The 19489-nt window shown below is 35.7% G+C and overlaps 1 protein-coding gene across 16 annotated transcripts in view; it reads left to right on the top strand.

Moving 5' to 3' along the window:
- Positions 1–19489, top strand: part of PPFIA2 (PPFI scaffold protein A2) — a 472168-nt gene that overhangs the window by 434541 nt on the left and 18138 nt on the right. For 11 of the 16 annotated variants that reach the window (XM_037065753.1, XM_037065747.1, XM_037065740.1 and 8 more), the window contains 5 exons: positions 2039–2239; positions 11279–11341; positions 12864–12893; positions 14608–14801; positions 18815–18912. In XM_037065753.1, coding sequence (XP_036921648.1) covers positions 2039–2239; positions 11279–11341; positions 12864–12893; positions 14608–14801; positions 18815–18912 — 586 coding nt within the window. The remainder of the gene's footprint in view (positions 1–2038; positions 2240–11278; positions 11342–12863; positions 12894–14607; positions 14802–18814; positions 18913–19489) is intronic. The other 5 variants (XM_037065742.1, XM_037065741.1, XM_037065754.1 and 2 more) reach the window with 1 other exon arrangement.

The following is a 19489-nucleotide window of genomic DNA, read 5'->3' as shown; positions in this document are numbered from 1 at the left end:
GATTGCTGTTGTCCAGAAACATCTGTTCTTTGTTATATAGGCATCTTCACAGGGTTTCTTCACAGGGCAGCTGGCTTCCCCCTAGATGAGATCTCCAAGAGGAATGAAGGGGTAAAGGACTCGCAGGAATGGAGCCGAAGCCTTTCCATAATCTAATTCAGAAAGTGTGATTGCATCACTTTTACCATAGTCTGTACTTTAAAAAAAAAAAAAAAAAAAAAACACTGAGGCCCTGGCCAGGTTGCTCAGTTGGTTGGAGCATCATCTCATGCAGCAAAAGTTTGCGGGTTTGATCCCCAGTCAGGGCCCATATCTCAATTGTGGGTTTAATCCCTGGTCAGGGTTCATATGGGAGGTAACTGGGCTATGTTTCTCTCTCACATCAATATTTCTCTCTCTTTCTCCCTCCCTTCCTGTGTCTCTAAAATCAGTAATTAAAATATCCTCAGGTGAGCNCACTTTTACCATAGTCTGTACTTTAAAAAAAAAAAACAAAAAAAACACTGAGGCCCTGGCCAGGTTGCTCAGTTGGTTGGAGCATCATCTCATGCAGCAAAAGTTTGCGGGTTTGATCCCCAGTCAGGGCCCATATCTCAATTGTGGGTTTAATCCCTGGTCAGGGTTCATATGGGAGGTAACTGGGCTATGTTTCTCTCTCACATCAATATTTCTCTCTCTTTCTCCCTCCCTTCCTGTGTCTCTAAAATCAGTAATTAAAATATCCTCAGGTGAGCATTAAACGAATTTTTTTTAAAGTCACTGAGTCTAGCCCAAACTCAAAGGAACAAGATTTTACAAGGGCAGAAACCTCAAGAGGAGTTGCTCATTGGGATGTATCTGAAATCTTAGAATAACAAAGCTGAATTCCTTCACTTTAACAAAGGAAAAAATAAAGCTGAGGTTTAGAGGGGTAAATAACTCACTGATGACGGGAAAGGAATTCTATGCAGCCCAGGCCTTCTGATTCTTGGCATTGTATTCTGCTGGTTTATAGTTTTTCTCTTTCCTCTTCTCACTTTTCTCACTCTGATGCTCTCCTTTTGCTCAATCTGTTCATATCAATGAATAAAATAGCCCTGTAATATTTGGGATATTGAAAAACCAAGGTTTAAACTGCTAACTTGCGTGAGTCACCCTTTCTCCTCATAGCTAAGTAAGTATGTCCTCTTACCCAAAACTCATGGTGAAGGGAGGTGCAGAGAACACTCCTGTTTCAAGTATGTAATTCAGATTCTGCAACATGCATGTGAATTGGCATTCACCCAGTGCCTAAGATGTGTGTCAGGTACTGTGCTGTGCTCCTTGTACTATGCATTCATTTGTCTCTCAAGATCATCAAAGCAAATCTGAAAAATTGGAACTCCTAATTTCTCACTCATTATTCATGTTGTTACTCCCTTTTGCTAAAGTTTTCCAAGTGTTTGTAATGTGATCATCTTTCATTAGCACATTTCATTCTCCAAAAATGTGTTCATAGAGATCACCTAATTAAGCTTACACAACTGTCACGTGGTGAAAGTTGTTACGTGATGACTGTGGCTTAGCCACCTTGTGGGCTTTGACTAAAATCATGTGGCTGGAGGTGGGAGAGCTGGCTCTTTCTGTGACAGAATTTCTCTGCACTCAGAATTCCAAAGGAGAACTACAAATTGAAGTCGGTCATTAAACAGATATTGACTGAGCCTTTATCAAATAGAGCTTGTAGCTTTCTTGTCCTAACTGCAAAGGGAAATTTGGCGTTGAGTAACTATTAATTTTATCGCTAATAATAAAAATTAGTTGTTAAATTGTAGACCCCGGACATGAAATGTCAAATCTTTATTTTCCTCATCGCTTGCCTGGTATTTTTAAATAAATTATTTAACATCCCTGTCTATCTGTCTCCTTTGGGGAAAATGATAATAGCATCTATTGAATGGGATAGTGGCAATAAAAGGGTTCATACGTGTTAAGTACTTAGAATAATGCCTGGCATGTAAGAGAAACTAAAATGTCAGTTATGGTTATAATCTGTGTGTACGTGTTTTCTATGCAACAGCTCTGGCTGGGAATGCCTGCCTGGTATGTGGCAGCCTGCCGAGCCAACGTGAAGAGTGGGGCCATCATGTCTGCGCTGTCAGACACGGAGATCCAGAGAGAAATTGGAATCAGCAATCCTCTGCATCGCTTAAAGCTCCGATTAGCAATCCAGGAGATGGTTTCCCTAACAAGCCCTTCAGCTCCTCCGACATCCCGAACTGTGAGTCCATTTGTGCTCCCACCCCCTTGCAGGCCTGGGCAAATGATGGCATCTCTGAGTTCACAGGGTACAATGGTGGCAGTGCCATTTCCATGTCAGTGTGAATTATCGTGAAGAGATTTAGCTTGCTCTTCATTAACCTTGCTGCTACTTCCAATAGGTTTTCAACTGAGGAGCTATGGTTTTTATCAGATTTGAAGGCTGCAATCAAGATAGATTTTTGAAGTAGTCTCTAGACTAAAGTTTAATTTTTTCTCCCAAGCAGCAAGACCCCAGACTTTTTCAGGATGTCCCTTTTTTTTAATATAATTCAACATCTCAAGTGATTAGCTGTTGGAATTAGTGCTTCCTGAAAATGCAGTGCTTAACTCACTGCTTCTGAAGCATCTTTCGTGTTGGTGAAAGTACAGGATACTTGATGTCTTATAAATACCACATGAAATGCCTTAAAAAATCTGTTTGCTTCTCATTTATAAACCCCTATTCTCCTCATAATTTTACCGTGTCCTAATATTAGAAAAGAACAAAATGTCTAAAAATGCATACCAGATACCAAATTTAAATATTAAGAAAAACTCACAAATGATATTCATCATTTTCTTTGTCTTTTCCTGAATTATATATTTTGCTGATAAAGGATATAATTTCTGTTGTTAACTGGACTTCTCTGGCCCCATGTGTTACTCAGAAAAGTAACATATTGAAGAAGGAGGTACATTTGAGTAATGAATAAAAGACAGAAAGGTGGTATATCATTGCAGTTTTTATGTGTGGTCTTAAACAGTTTTAGAGAATTCACTCCATTTTTACTCTATCTACCCTCATATTCTTTCCCAGTATACTGAATTCTAATGCTAGAAATACAACGTCAAATTTAAAAACCTTTTACCTTTCTCTCATAGTTCCATATTAACTTCTTTCTAAATAGCAGAAAGAAAGATACATAATTTAACAAACTCATGTGTAACATGTCCATCTGTCTATAAATGCTGTACACTAGAGCTGAAGTACTACTCAAATTAGAAAACAATCCAAAACAAAAACTGGGCAGGCCACTAAAACAGTTATTGTGAACTGAATTGAAATTTGATAGTTTCCTGAGCAATTTCTAACTGAGAGAGGAGCATCACAACTGATTTACATCAAGATTCTCCTGTCAGGAGCATATCCATGCAAAATTATTAAGCATTTCTAGCCTTGCAAAATTAAGAGCATTTAAATTCCAGCTTCAAATGGAAAAATAGAATATACTTTATCATATCCATTTAGCATCCTAATTCATTTCTCAATGAAAAATAGAACAGTTAAGCACTATTTCTCTAAGAAGTTCTAAGCAAACTAAAGGAATTTTAAAAACTAAGGGTGAAGGGATTAGCCAAAGAACATATATGTATAACCCATGGACGTGGACAGTGGTGTGGTGATTGCCTGAGGGAGTGGGGTGGGAGGCCTGGGTGGAATAGAAAAATGGGGAAAAACTGAAGACAACTGTGATAGCAGAAATAATAAAATATAATTAAAATGTATTAACAGTAAATAATAAGTAATACTCAATTGTTTAAAGAACAGTCAAATGTGGAAAGAGCTTAGGAGACACTTCACTAAGTTTGTCTCCAAAACTCAACTTCCCCAGGTCAGGATCCCCACAACACAGACTCTCAGTTTCCTAAACTTCATGTTCTTGGTTGATTATCGGCTTTTCTTTTCTTTTTAAAAGATTTTATTTATTTATTTATTTATAGACAGAAAGCAAGAAAGGGAGAAAGAGAGGGAGGGAAGCATTGATGTGTGCTTGCCTCTCACACACCCCCGACTGGGGACCTGGTCCACAGCCCAGGCATGTCCCTGACTGGGAATCCAACCAGCAACCCTTTGATTTGCAGGCTGGCACTCAGCCACTGAGCCACACCAGGCAAGGCAGATCATTGGCATTTCTAATTGATCTTTCTTCTACCTGGAATATTCTTCCCATTCCAGAATTACCATCCGTCTCCAGCTCCTCCTGGAGCTAATGATTCCTCACTGTCCTTTTTCTACAAAGTTTTCACTAAGCTTTCAAGTCTGGGTCTGCTTCCCTTCCTGTATTACCACTCTGGATACTTACAAAAACCATTTAATAATTGTCTCTCCTTGATTTAACCTACACTAGGCCAGGTAAGAATATCATTGGGTTATCTATGGCCCCCAAGCCTTAATTCAGTGCCTGGCAAATTGTGGATAATCAGTAATTACTCAACAAAAAAAAGGGTTGTTGTATACATCACCCTACCTACAATTACAAAAGGCCTGAAATATACATGCCCCTGATTCAGAGAGGGCAGCCATGGTGAGGAAAGTAAGATGTTCTTACCAGTAGGTTTAGTAGGAGATGGTCTATTTGAATTTGTAAATGTGAGATAGAAGCAGAGTGCTGTGGAATTCCATGTAAGGAGAAATCAATTCTGATGGAATAGGCTCCAAAGAGGAATCAGTGTTTGAAGGACTGGTCATGTATTATTAATTATTACTTTTTTCACTGTTTATTTTTTTACAGAGACCTTGCCAGTCTATTTTCTTTATGTTTTTATAAAGATGAGTTATTTTGTACTTTTAAAATGTAGTAATAGAGCATAAATATTTTCTTCAATTTAATAAATACAAAATTCTAATATAATTTTTAATTGTTACATACCTCCTTCATGGAAATACTGTAATTTATTTAACTAAATCCCTAACAGTGGACATCTTGCTTATTTAACAATTTTCATTGTGTTTACAATACCGTAGTGGATATGCACATAGTTATGTTGTTGCATAAACTATAGTTATTGCCAAAGCAATATTTGAGCAGTGGGCCTTTATATTCTAATTACTTTTAATAAAAGGTCAAATTGTGTGATCTGAAGGAAAACCAGTGTATATTCTTTTACTTTTAAACCTTGCTTGCCAAATTGTATTGTGTACTCATTCCTCCCCACTTTGTTAACATTATCACATTGCTTACATTTAAGTTTTCAGGATATCTGAAGTTAAGTGCATTAATATTTAAATAAATTATTTATTTACTCATCTCTAGCATATTTCAAATGTGATTTGCTTTGCAAAAAGAAATAGTAATGAATCCACTGCACCAAGATGAAAACATACACATTTTTTTTAAGAAATGTTATCATGTCTTCCAGAAAACTGTAATTAGTTCGGATCATACAAGTTCATTGTACGTTAGGGTTGCATTTGGGGTTGGGCTCCTTAGCCAGGTGTGTCTTGTGTGTTCACTCAAGCTCTCAAGTGAAAAAGACAAAATACTTAGGCTTTTTTGTTTAACTAAACAGAGTGTCTGCCTGTTCTGCTTTCTTTTTTGTCTAGATAAAAATGGACTACATCATCAGTGTGGGGGCAACTTTCCTCGCAATTCCCCCCATCTGCCACAGATGAGAGTAATCATGACAGAGACATGATGTGATCTGCCTGGGGAAGAGAGGTGGCCAGTTTCCCAGAGGAAAAAGGCCTCAAGCCCCTTTCTCCAGGGGCTTTTATTGGGTCGTTATACACAGGAATACAGGGCGGCAAGGATCAAACAGTAGATAGTCTGAGTCAGAGTCTGTCAGGAAAAGAGTTTTAGGGTTTCTTGCTCAAACTCTTAACATATGAATGAAAGCACTCTTAGCAGAGCAGATTTCACAGGTTTATCAGGAAATCTTTGTGATACCAGATTTTTCCCCAAGACATGCTCTAGCAAAGCAAGGAGCTGTGCCCCTCCCCACCAGGTGTTCAGACTTAAGGGGATTAGAGCCAGGAAGCGCTTCTTCCAGAGGTCATGGGGACTTGGGCTATGTCAAAGCCGGGGGGTGAGAGTCCATTGCTCTTTGTTGTAACCCCCCAAGTCCTTCCATGAAGGCCTCCCAAGTGATCCAGTCTGGCTTAGGTTGCCCCCCACTGTGAGGGGTCTTACCCGTCATTGACTTCCGACCAAGCTTTGGGGGCAGGGAGAGGAAACTGAGGCAGCATTTACTACCAGAGACAAGCTTTGTCTCCTGAGGCTCGCATTCCAGAGGTTGTCCCTGGCCCTTAGCCACAGGAGATGGAGTTACAATTCCTAGAACCAGGCAGAATGGTCCACAATACATCAAAAGGAAAATCTAAAGTTTATATTCATTATTTCTTTGGTCCAGTCCTAATTTTCCAGCTTTCTTTTTTCTTCTTAGCTGGTGCTACTGTGGAAGGCCTCTGACCCAATAGAATAGGGATGGAGATAGCAGTTAATGGAAATATTTCGTTAAGAAGGATGTCTTAGAAAATAAATTACATCTTTTTAAATCCTCACCTGAGTATATGTTCATTGAATTTAGAGAAAGAGGAAAGGAAAGAGCGATCAATATGAGTGAGAAACATTGATTGGTTGCCTCCCAAACATGCCGTGACCGGGAATCCAACCCACAACATTTTGGTACATGGACAATGCTCCAACCAGTGAAGCTATCCAGCCAGGACACATTTTTAAAATATTTTATTTTAAGTAAAAATATATTAAGTTCAAAACTTTCTAATTTAGATGAAACACCTAAGAATTTCTTTGAATATGATTCCAATGCCTGGAGTCCCAGTTGTCATTCTTTGATAACCTCATCCATAAAACATATTCAATTTCACTAGAAATTGAAGTTTGAATTTAGTTTTAAAGTAATAACTTCATGACATTTGAAGCTTATTTGAGTACAAACTCCTCCTGGACATTTACAATTTCTTCCTGGACTCTCATGGAGCTGTATCTCATTAATAGTGTGTTTTAACTGGCTGATGTGGCTCAGTGGATTAGCACCTGACTACAAATAGTATGTTTTAAGATTTGCCTATGCCTAGTCTTTCCAAGTAATTCAAACCAGCATTTATATGTGAGTAAATTTCTCTTGTGTTTTACTTCATATAATATTTAAATTATCTAATTTTTAGAAGTGCAATGGAAATAAACATGATTAGGAACAAATATAAATCATTTTTGGTAGAAACAAAATTCAGCAAACTTGACCAGGTGTGTAAGGCATGAGATAGACATGAGTCTATCTTATGGGGAAATAGAGACTATTTATTACCCTCAAGGTTTTCTTGGGTAGAGATTGCTTAACAGAATTTCTAACCATACTGTGGTAATAGCCAAAATTAGTGGAGTACTTATTAAGTGTCAGTCCCTATTCTAAGTGCTTTATATGTAAAAACATCTCACAGTAACATTGTGAGGTAGGCAATTTTATTATATCTGTTTTACAAGTGCAAAAACTAATGTACAGACAGGTTGAGCGACTTGTCCAAGGTCACACTCCTGGGTGGTTTTGACTCAGAGTCTGTACTCCTAACAAGTACATCTCCTGCTTCCTATATTCTTATCTGTTTTCCTTCTTTTCTTTTAATGAGACACATAGATTCGTAAAAGGGAAAATGTAAATCCAGGCCATAGATTCACATTTGAATGTAAAAATTGAATTTCAAGTCAATGTACTTTGTAATTCAACCATAAAGTAAAAAATTTAAAAAACACATCAAAAAGACATAGGTGGTAACAGAATTTACTTCCTGCTAGGTAAGCTTTAGGATTATTCTGAGGTCTGGCTGCTTATTTTATTTTTCTGACAGCAAGAGAATGAATTATTTTCCCCTTAATTATTTTTCTTAAGCTTATTTTAAAATTTATTTTTATGTCATAACTTTCTTCTGAATGATTTAATTAGGTGAGTGCTTTAATACTTCATATCCTTTAGGGATTTTTCTCCCAGTTCTCATGTGATAATACTATTTAAATAGTCCACCCTGTCTAGACTAAGGGGAGGCAAGAGGGTACCTCAGACACAAAATTTAAGGAAATAGTGTCAGGTGCCGACCCTGTACTTGTAAAAGCCTGAAAATGGGGCTTCCTCCTTAACTTCCTTAACTTCCTTAGTCCAGTTGGCTCACCTCATCTCATCCTAGACCCAGCATGTAACAGAATATAGGATATCATAATTTAAACTTTTCAGTGTTTTTCTAGTATGAAGTATGTAGTTGTAGCCCAATTTACATAAATGGAATCTAAAATTCAGAAGTTTAGGAAATGTCCTACCTAGGATAGTTAGAAGTGGAACGGGTAGAACTCAAGCCCCCTGATTATAATTTGTTAAATTACCAGATAATCAAAATTTTATAAATGACCTGTTAGACACAGGTGTTATTAGTCACCATGAATGACTAATGGTTTGCATTCTCCAGCTTAGATATTGGGGGTTACAGCATGGACAGCCAAGGGCAGTGAGGTGACTTTTAGTGGCTCTCAGAGACCCTCAACTACGCTATATTATGCTTGTACTTCATGCTTTTCCAACCTATTTTTTTGTACTTTCTTTAGCCAGTTCGGACCAACCCACCAGTGTCCTCATCCCCTTTGGTGGCTCCAAGCCACCCCCGCTGTGGCTCGTCTCTGAGACGGGCTCTTTGCTGAAGCCCCATTGCCCCTCCATGAATCACCTAGACGAAAGTCCCATCCCTTAGATGGGTGGGGAGAAGGAAGAAATGTGAATAACTTTCTGTATGTGGGCTTGCTTATAAAACAAACTTGTTAACACCTTGACTCGTGGCTAATTAATTCAGCTGTGTCGAAGCTATGTTATGAGTAACTGCACAAGATTCTAGAAGGGCAGTGCCCCTTCACAAGTAAAATTACAGATTAAGGGAGAACAACTAACATAATTTCAGAAAGTTTGCCAACTGTACTTTAGAAAATTGCCCTGGATATGTACTCATTTGGCATATAGAGATACAGATTCAAACCACAGCTTCCAGCACCTTGCCCATCCCAGAATATGGTACCAGACTGGCACATACAGACTTTCAGGAAAACTGTGAGAGGGGTTATACATGTAAGACGTACAGAATAAGATAATACAGGCCAACTTTGTTTTTTTAACTTTTTTTTTTTGCTGTTCAAGTACAGTTTTCTCTCTTTTCCCTCTACCCCACTACACAACACTGAAGAAATTAAGGAAAACACAAATGGAAACACATACTGTGTTCATGGATCAGAAGAATTAACATCGTCAAAATGTTTGTATTACCCAAAGCAATTTATAGATTCAATGCAATATCTATTAAAGTACCAATGGCATATTTCACAGGTACAGAACAAACACTTAAAACATTTATGTGGAACCATAAACAACAACAGCTACAGCAACTTGAGAAAGAAGAGCAGAGCAGGTCTACTTTCTTAAATGAGGAGGGAAAGCTTCATTATTTGAATTCACAATCAAGTTAGAGGTTACAGAAATCATTGTAAATATGGACTCACTTAAATGAATTTCCTATCAGGTAATCATTGCTGAAGCTCACTTTGAAGACAGCAAGCACTAAGCAAAGCTTAGTGTGACCACTGAGTGTGACTACTGAGTGTGAAGGAAATACGACACATGAGTGTAAGGTTCTTTTTAGCATAGTATTCCTCATGAAGTCAATAAGAGAAATTTATTCCAAATGATTCAATGATTCATATACTGATATGTATTTCCTGTTTATAATAAAGATTATTCCCAGTAACCGGGGAGGGATGACACCCTCCCAGCTTAGGGGAAGGACTTCTAATGTCATGGATAGCTCTTGTATTTTAAGTATATTTTACAGGTGTGTGCAGTTTTATCCTATAAAAGAAAATCAGACATACTCTAATTTCCAAATGGTAGGAGAATGAGAATTCTATGCATATGTATTATGGCTGTTTGGGGATTTTTATGCCCATATGACTTACTTATTACAAATTACAAATACTATTCAACTCCCTTGTATTACTCAATTGCATGTATCAGTAATTCTTTTATACATAAAATTTATTTTTATCAAATTATATAACTTTATATTTAGTTACTTTTAAAATTATGTTAGGTTCAATGTTAAGTTTATAGTAGAAGGAAATTCAAACATGGCACTTGTGTGAATGGTAGCAAAGGCTAGAGGGAATTGTGTTGGTGGCTTATGATAGAGTATCAGTTTTGCTAGTTCCAATTCTGTAAAACTAGACACGTCCCAGAGCAAGTCACACGCAACAGGTAGAATGTAGGTTCCATTGGAACTATAGGAGTGCTCTACTTGGACAACTTTGAAGCGCTCGTGAGGACTTCCCCGGGAAATGGTGGAATTTGAAGAGAACTGGTTCCCAATGGCCATTATCATCAACAACTCGCCAGGTCCTTTGTGTTACTAAGTGGACTTAGGCTTAGAGGTTGTACATAATTCAGTGTATGGAATAAATATCATAGGCCGTTTGATTTGGAAAGTAAATGATACGTCATAATAGAAAATATCTGCTGGAGGGAAATTTTTCTTTTACATCCTGTTCTTCTCTATAACAATGTAGGAGACTGCCAAAAAGTTAGGACATGGGTTTGGTAATTTCTGAGGGTATTTAGTGAGGCTGAAAAACACCCCTTGTTAAATCAAAGACAGGATTTCACTTTCTTTTCTTCTCTGAGAATAAAAGAAAACAACATATTTACCGAAACGGGGAGGGAAAGGTACCCTTGGGGAAAGCTGGCGTTGCTCCCCAGGCAGGTTGTAACCGCGCTTTCACTCTGTGTTAACAACCAGTTTTCTCTTTCCAGGGACATTGAACAATCAAAACTCTGTGAACACAATGTTAGTAATAACACAACAAAACACACATACCTTTGTTTTCTGAAGAAAAAGCTAAAAATACACTCTTCTGCAATTCAGATTTAATCTATCCTCCACGGACCCAACAGCCACATACCTTTGAAATGGAAATTTTAATTAAACCTTTTTCTAACTAATAAACACAGAAGTATCATTTTAAGTCTTTCTCGCATGAACTTCACAGAATGCTTCTTTCTATTTCATCTTTTTTAAGTAGAAGAAAAGGGGACCATGAGCCAGGAGCAAAGCTGGCTCTCTCGTGCATGCTGTAGGGGCAGGAGCTCTGTACTGTTGCCGTGGTGCGTTAACTGACCCTGGCGCTGCCTTTCTCCCTTACTACCGCTGCCCTCCCGGGACCCTGCCGCTTCTGCTCCCCTCCCGGGCTTCCCGCAGCCTTCAGGCAACGTCTGGGTGACCCATGAAGAAATGGAAAATCTCGCAGCTCCAGCAAAAACGGTTAGTCTTTATGGCTCTGTTAAACATGAAGAAAAGTTATTCTGCTGTTATTTGGATGATAAAATCATTTTGTTTGCGATAGTTTGAAGTAATGAGGTATGTTTGTGTAGTGTTTTGCAATAATAACTAATATGTTTGTTATGGTTTTGGTGTACTGCACTTGGACATTTTTAAATGAAGCAGTGTGCTAACAATAATTAATAATAATAACAATTTACGTATCTATTTTACAACTTTAGTAATAAATATCACTTAATGTTGGGCACATTCACAGGTAATACATATTACCAAACCCAATTAAACTTGTAATAGAAAAGTTCAGGCTGAATACTCATTCTTAATAAAATACTTTCATTTTTTGTACTTTACCATTTCAGATACAGCATTTGACCTTCCGTTCCCCACCTCTTAAAAATATTCTGTTCATTTGGTATTCAAAGAACAGGTTTACCAAAATTCTTGGTGACTCTGATTATAATTGTCCACTTTTAAAAATACAATATTATGTATAGTCATTTCTTCATTTAAAGATGCAAAGTTGAGCACTGCATGCATTTTATTCTTAGCAACTTTTTTCCAAATTTAATGTTCTTTCAGGTATATCACTGTTTGAAAATATGAATCTAGTTTATGATTAATAGAAGTGCCAATGTCTTATACTAATGACATTTCTGGTTTAGCTTGTTGTATAGGTTTTTGTCTTGTTTGTTTGTTTTGCTTGTTTTGAGCTGTTGTTGAAATCTACTTAATTACCACAAAACTATCTTAGAGGAATGCAGGCACTTTTCCACATTATTAATTTACTTTGTATAAGATATTTCCATCATATATATTATGTGCATGTGTGTAGCAAAGAATTGCAAATACGACATGGGATATTATACAGCCTAGGGGTATAATAGGTATTATACAAGTATATATATTCATAATATATATGTGTATATATACACATTTGTGTATTATGTGCTTTTATGTATATGGTCAGAAATTCTTGCTATAACTCATTACATTTGAAAAACTACACATTTCTAAGTTAAAAAAGGTTTAGAATTACCAAATCAAATGTATCATGAAATCTCATGTGTAATATATATATTTAATTAAAATTAATTAGGAACTACCTGTATTTTGCCATATATAGAGTGCTTCTGTATGCACTGTGCACTCACCTTTTTGTATATATTATATATGGGATATTATACCCATTATTATACATGTGGTATGTAATCATTATACCCATGTATAATGTACATCCTTATTTTTTCCTTAAAAATTTGGGCAAAAAGTACACATTATATAGAGCAAAATACAGTATATAGTTGCTTTTGAACTGTAAAATTGATTACTATGGATCAGAATAAAAATCTGTTGTATTTAGTTTAGTTTAGTTTTCTGTTTAGTTTTCTGTCATAATTAACACTTTCAATAACAATTTTGCTTCTGCTAGAAAAATTTCACTATATTCATTTAGAATTAATTTATACTTATCTGCTTTATTAATCACTCCCTGCTGCTAACACAGAAAGAATCTGAGGAAGGAAGCTGGGCCCAGGTAGGAAATTCAAATCCTTTAAAACAATATCCTTAGTATGCTATCAGGATATAAAGTAAGAAATTGTTGCATGTCACAATATTATAAACCTTCCCTTAGCTTAAGATTAAGGCCAGTGTGTATATTTGATTTTATTATATTATATAAATATTTACATATATATATGTTTTTAAATCACCATATTTTGCAAAGAAAATGATTACCATTTCATACCTGGTCTCTTTTAAAAGGGAATCTCCTTCCCTCTTCAGAAGAATCAACTGTAACTTAATTTTCTCTGAAATCAGCTCTGAATATATTTAATCAGGATTCATTCAAGTCGGACATAAGGAAGGGGGAGAATTAAAAATGTATTTGGCATCACATTTGCTTTAAAGTATATTGGAAAGGGTATAAGGATTGGGGTTGGAGAGATATTGTAAGCATTGGGATGGCAAGTGAAAACTTACTCCCATTAATTGAGATGACAATATAGGACAAACATATGTACTTGGAGCAAATCTATGTTTGCAAGGAAGTTGCACCTTTGTCGCATTTCCACATGTCATATAACTGAAAGAATGACAGTCATGCACAACATAATAATGTTTCAGTCAATGACGTACCACTTGCATGACATGGCTTAAGTGTCTTGCAGGCTATACACTAGGTTTGTGTAAGAACACACTGCAATGTTTGCACAATGATGAAATCACCTAAGGACACATTTCTCAGAACATCTCCATTGTTAAGGAGCACATGAGTCTAACATATGTTATAGTTAATGTGATTCAAACCTTTGACTATAAGGAAAATTTCAGTAGTTAATACTAAGAGCTATATTTAAACATTCAGTAAATTATCATTGCTTTTAGGTTCTGATTTGGTAAGAATTTCATCATTTAAAAAAATACACACAAAAAAGGAAATCATCTAGATTTTTATTAGAATCATATGGTATAATCACACTTGCCATTCGATAAGGACAAACACAACACAATTCATAGAGAGTAATAATCCTTTAAAAATTGGCTTAGGGGTGATAGTTGATGCCACTTTTTGTTTGGGCTATTATAAACAGCATTTGATAAGGTCAGTTCATGCTGTGACATTAAAAATTAGATTATCATTCTTAGTTTTTGATCATGACTTGCTCTTCAAGTATATATTGATTTCTAAAAAAAGACTCTTTCCAATAATCTTTATGAAATATAGCTGCATGCTTCACTAGGTAAATTGTCCACATAAAATTCAGCATTCTGTCTCTAGCCTTATTGTTTCTTTCTTTATTCACTTACTAAGATTTCTATTTTCACATCGAGTGTTGCCACTGTGCCGTAGCAATGTCATACCATTGAAGAGAAGGAAATGGTGGGGTATCAGCTAACAAATAAAAACAAAATAAATAAACCTACTGACATAAAGAATCTTTAAGTTCAGCATTTGTATTATACTGTTATTTCTAATTTTTATTAAAATGCACACTTGTATAAAATGTAATTTTTTTGAGAATACAAAAGGAACACCATCATTTCTTATAGGCAAGTACTTTAATTCACACACACAGAGTTCCAGACTGCACCAAAGTAAATCAGATCTTAGAGGCTAAATATGATTTCTGCTTTGTTTCCATATGTCATAGTAGTTAAATATCAGTTATAGCAATAGTCAGTGTCCCCCAATTACCATCTCATTTTATTGGCTAAGAAACTTGACTGCTATAAAACAATTCTAGTGTCCGGTTTTTCTGCAGACCCTGGCCTATGGAGATATGAACCATGAGTGGATCGGAAATGAATGGCTTCCCAGCCTGGGGTTACCACAATACAGAAGCTATTTTATGGAATGCTTGGTAGATGCAAGAATGTTAGATCACCTAACCAAAAAGGATCTCCGTGTCCATTTAAAAATGGTGGATAGTTTCCATCGGTAGGTTTCTTCCAAAGAAACATTAGAGTAAACAATAAATAATGTACATATAACTAAATTGAAAAGAGGTGTTTAGGAAATAGAGAACATGTGCTATTCGAAACACCTGTGAACATCTACTGGGCAAAATATTTTCATGCAGAAAATTACAGGGCCTATCTAATGTAGAGCTGTGTTCATATTATGTGTCCAAAGCTTATAAAATGATACATTCATACATTTGCTACAGCATAAGTCTTTTTCAATGTAACTTTAGGAAATCCCATTTTGTGATTTGTACCTGTGTATGTTTGTATATTAAAAATTGCTTATTAAGCCCTAGCTGGTGTAGCTCAGTGGATTGAGCCCAGGCCTGTGAGTCAAAGGATAGTGGTTCGATTCCCAGTCAGGGCACATGCCTGGGTTGCAGGCCAGTTCCCATCAGGGGACGCATGAGAGCCAACCATACATTGATATTTCCTCTCCCTCTCTCCTTCTCTTCCCCTCTAAAGATAAATAAATAAAATATTTTTAAAAATTGCGTATTAAAAATAAAATTAAGCCAGTTTCAAGTGTAAATACATGTGGTTATAAGTTATATAACTTAGGAAAAAAACTAGAAAAAGATTTGAGAAGGAATTCTGCCTTGAAGAACACTTTGTGTTTTTGTTTCTGTATAAATATTTTAGTGATTCTGCTTATTTGTATATTAATTTTCAGGAAACAACTGAATGGTTATGAGACAGCTGTAAGCACACAGATGAATAAAATATAACTCCTTTTTCAAGTCATTCACCATCTAGATGGTGAAAAAATGCTTGTTATAAGACCATGTCATATATGAAAATTGTCAGTTGGATTGTGATTGTTTTATATATAGTTGATTGTGATTATAAATTAATGAACATAAATCTAAATGATTTTGGCCTGGGAAACTATATTTGGTCACATCCTGTCCAACATTAAATTAGGGACTGAAATTAAAATGGTATTAAAATCAGATATAATGATGACAAAGTGTTAGTATAAAAAAATAATAATTGGGGCTCTTTAATCAAGCTCATAAAGAGATATTTTGAATTCTAATACAGTTTTTTAACATGGGTTACATTTAGTATAGAAAAATATAGCATAGTTTTTAAAAACCATTAAAATGCTGGATGGGCAATCCATGATTTAAAAACAGTTCAAATAAAAAAGATAATGTGACTTACAGTTGACACAAATATTTCAGTTTGTGTTAATGACTTGCCAGGGCATATTTAGATTGTGTTTATTGGCAAGCATGATAGTAATTCCACCATGTGGTAAGTTGAGAATAATAAATTATATTAATTTGTACATATTAAATTGTTACTGATAAAGTGGTAAAATCTGGTGGAAAGTTTGATGAAGTTAAACTCATTTAGCTTGGAGAGGAGAAGACTTCAGGTAAGTTTTCTTATGTTTTAGTGTAATTATGTGATGGGAGAATAATATTTGCTTTGTTCAGCTTGTAATGAATTTTTTCTTAGTTCAGATAGGTGTAGATACTAAGGTGAATGATTTTTGTTTAGTAGAACTGTGTATCAATTGCTCTACACCATACACATTGTGAAGTAATGAGTTCCCTGTCACTGAACATTTTATTTAGGCCCTCAAGTTTTGAGTGGTTTCATTAGACTTTTGAATACTAGAATTTTATATAATACACTCATGTTCTTCCCATCCTTCACTAGATCTATTTTTAATCATTCTATTATTACATTAAAAATAATTATTACAAGTAATTTTTTCTTTAAAAAATTAGTCTAGCCCTGGCTGATGTAGCTCAGTGGATTGAGCGCGGGCCTGCGAACCAGACGATCGCAGGTCGATTCCCAGTCAGGGCACATGTCTGGGTTGCAGGCCGGTTCCTTGCAGGCTAACTACCAGCAGGGGATGCACAAAAGGCAACCATACATTGATGTTTCTCTCCCTCTCTCCTTCCCCTCTAAAGATAAATAAATAAATAAAATCTTAAAAAAATTTAGTCTAATGGCAGGGTTCTTGTTTGTTCTGGAAAATACATAAGCTTCATCCTTAAGCTGTGCTCAGCTCTGGCTCTAAACAGGTAGCACCTGGCTACCTATTGCATCTCACTGTCTTTACAGTCCATGAATGGAAATTGGACAGACATTGTTATAATAATATAAAAGCTTAGCAGAAATTTGCCAAGATCTATTGGTTTAACCTCAAGCTGCCCAATGTCTATGATGTTATTATTATATCAACATTATCTGGTATCCCACGGAATTAGTGTGCTGGGCCTGCCCTAACAAAATACCACAGACTGGTGGTTTATACAACAGATATTTATCGCCTCACTGTTCAGGAGTCATAAAATCCAACATCAAGGTGCCAGAGAGATTGGTTTCTTCTTGCTTTGCAGATGACCACCTTCTCGCTGTGTCCTCATGTTGCCTTCCTTCTGTGTGTTCACCTCTGTAGCCTCTGTCTGTGTGTCCAAATTTCCAGTTCCTGTGGGGACACCAGCCAGACTGGATTAAGGTTTACTCCAAAGGCCCTAATAATTTAATCCAGGGTCTTTTGAAACCCTATCTCCAAATACACTCACATTCTAAAGTACTGAGGGTTAGGATTTATATATGAATTTGGGGGAACATAATTCAGTCTATAACACCCACTTAATGTAGATTTATTTTCATTTCCCTCTAATTCTGAAATATTGAGCTCAACATGTCTTTTTTAAAAGTACAGGGCTTAGAGTTGCATTTAACACTTATGTGTAACCTGGCCAGTGTGTATGTCTAAATTTGTGTGTATTTCTAAACACCTAAGAAATCACTAATAATCAATGTTCTCTACTTTTGAAGTGTAAAGATTTCTTATTGCACTCTTCCACATCCTTTGCAGCTAACACCACCAAATCTTCTTTCCTCTCCCTGAGTGTCTTGGGTTTCTGGGCTTTCTTTTTACACTCATGGCAATTGTGATTATGATGACCATTATTTGGGCAGCACTGACCCTTTAGTTGATTTTCTTGTCCCCTAGGTTTAACTATTTTCCCCATCTCCTACTTTGCTACCAGATTATTCTTCCTTAAACCAGAAATTTTTGTTGTCTTTCTCTTGTTAAAATGCCTAATAATTCTCCCTCACCTGGATGTGTTCCAGACTCACAATGAATGCAAAGCTTTCTTTAGTATAACTCCAGTCTCTATACATAATTTTATTCCTCCTGATTTCCTAACAAGGATTTCAAACCCAGGCATTGTATCTCAAGGTCACCACACAGTTAAATTTTCATTTGCAATCCCATGTTCATGATGCTCTATTTGCTTCAATAACCCTTTGTTTGCACTTGATCCTTAAAGGATCAGTCATTTTCTGCTCTTCCCAATGTCCTTTCCAGAGTTTCAATGTCTGTGGATTCCTTTCACATACTTCTGTATCACTTAGAGTTGCTGGCTATTCATCTTAGTATTTGGCTCTCTATCTTATTGCTTAAATTAGTTATGTTATTATATTATTGTTCTTATCAGCTTTAAAAGAGAGTATCAGTTCCTTCCTGTCTCTATCATAGTGGCTCTTTAAATTATATTCCAAAGAATAAAATGTTCATTTGTGTGCAGATTATGTCAAAATAGCCTAATGGAAGATAAAGACATTTGGATAAACAACATAATCCATGATATTTTCAAGACGATAATTCCCTCACTTTGCAAATAATGTTTTTTACTCTTTTGGAAACACTGTGTTTTTAGTTAAAATAACTATAATTTTATTTTCCACCAATACTAAAGTACTGTGAGCACACCATGCTACATACAGGTCATGTATCATAGAAATGTACACTTGTTACCTATATAATCTTATTAACTAATGCACCCCAATACATTTAAATAAATAACAAAGATAAAGAATTTAAATGCAAATATAATTTATTAATCTGTTGCCTTAAAAGGTAGTACAAAGTGTTAACTATCCTTAATCAAAGAACATTCTTCATCTGCTGAGTAAATTTAATGTTTTTTTTTCTTTAAAAAATAACAGAACAAGTTTACAGTATGGAATTATGTGCTTAAAAAGGTTGAATTATGACAGAAAAGAACTGGAAAGGAGACGAGAAGCAAGCCAACATGAAATAAAAGGTAATATTCTTTCATATCAAATGCCTTTTCTCTGGGATTTTTAGCTTTCACTTTTGTGCAACTAAAATGTTCTATGTATTACAATGATCATGGAGTGACATGCGTATTTGGATAGCACAGTGTCATCATTATTTCTCTTTCATTATTTTTCTGATTAAAACACAGAAAAGGTTATAACACTTGCAAGATAAATATCTCATTTGGGGCATATTCTTCATCTTCTAAATTGAAATGTATTTCTCTGAGCCTATTCATTATACATCCAGTTTGTTCTAAAGATGCCTCCATGCAGATATTTTTGTCAAACTTTCATCAGAACATTTTTGTTATGATTCAGAGAAATATGGTATATATTTTTTCCTGGTAGTTAATCTTTGTCTTAATCATTTGAATTTAAGGGTTACCACTTTCTAATTTTCTTTCTGAAATATTTTTTCAAATTAGATTTTACTATGCTTGGTCTCACCACATGGAATACGTCATATATAAATAGATGTAAAGAAAAAGAATTACCCATTTGGTCCTCCATCAAATATTGTATTAGTATTTGGCAGTTTCTGGTTACAATGTAGCTCTA

This window comes from Sturnira hondurensis, unplaced genomic scaffold (assembly GCF_014824575.4).
Source record: "Sturnira hondurensis isolate 20B ecotype Veracruz unplaced genomic scaffold, ASM1482457v3 Scaffold0016135, whole genome shotgun sequence".
In the NCBI taxonomy this organism is placed as follows: domain Eukaryota; kingdom Metazoa; phylum Chordata; class Mammalia; order Chiroptera; family Phyllostomidae; genus Sturnira; species Sturnira hondurensis.
Note: the sequence above shows the minus strand (reverse complement) of the source record. Positions and strands in the feature narration are given on the sequence as shown.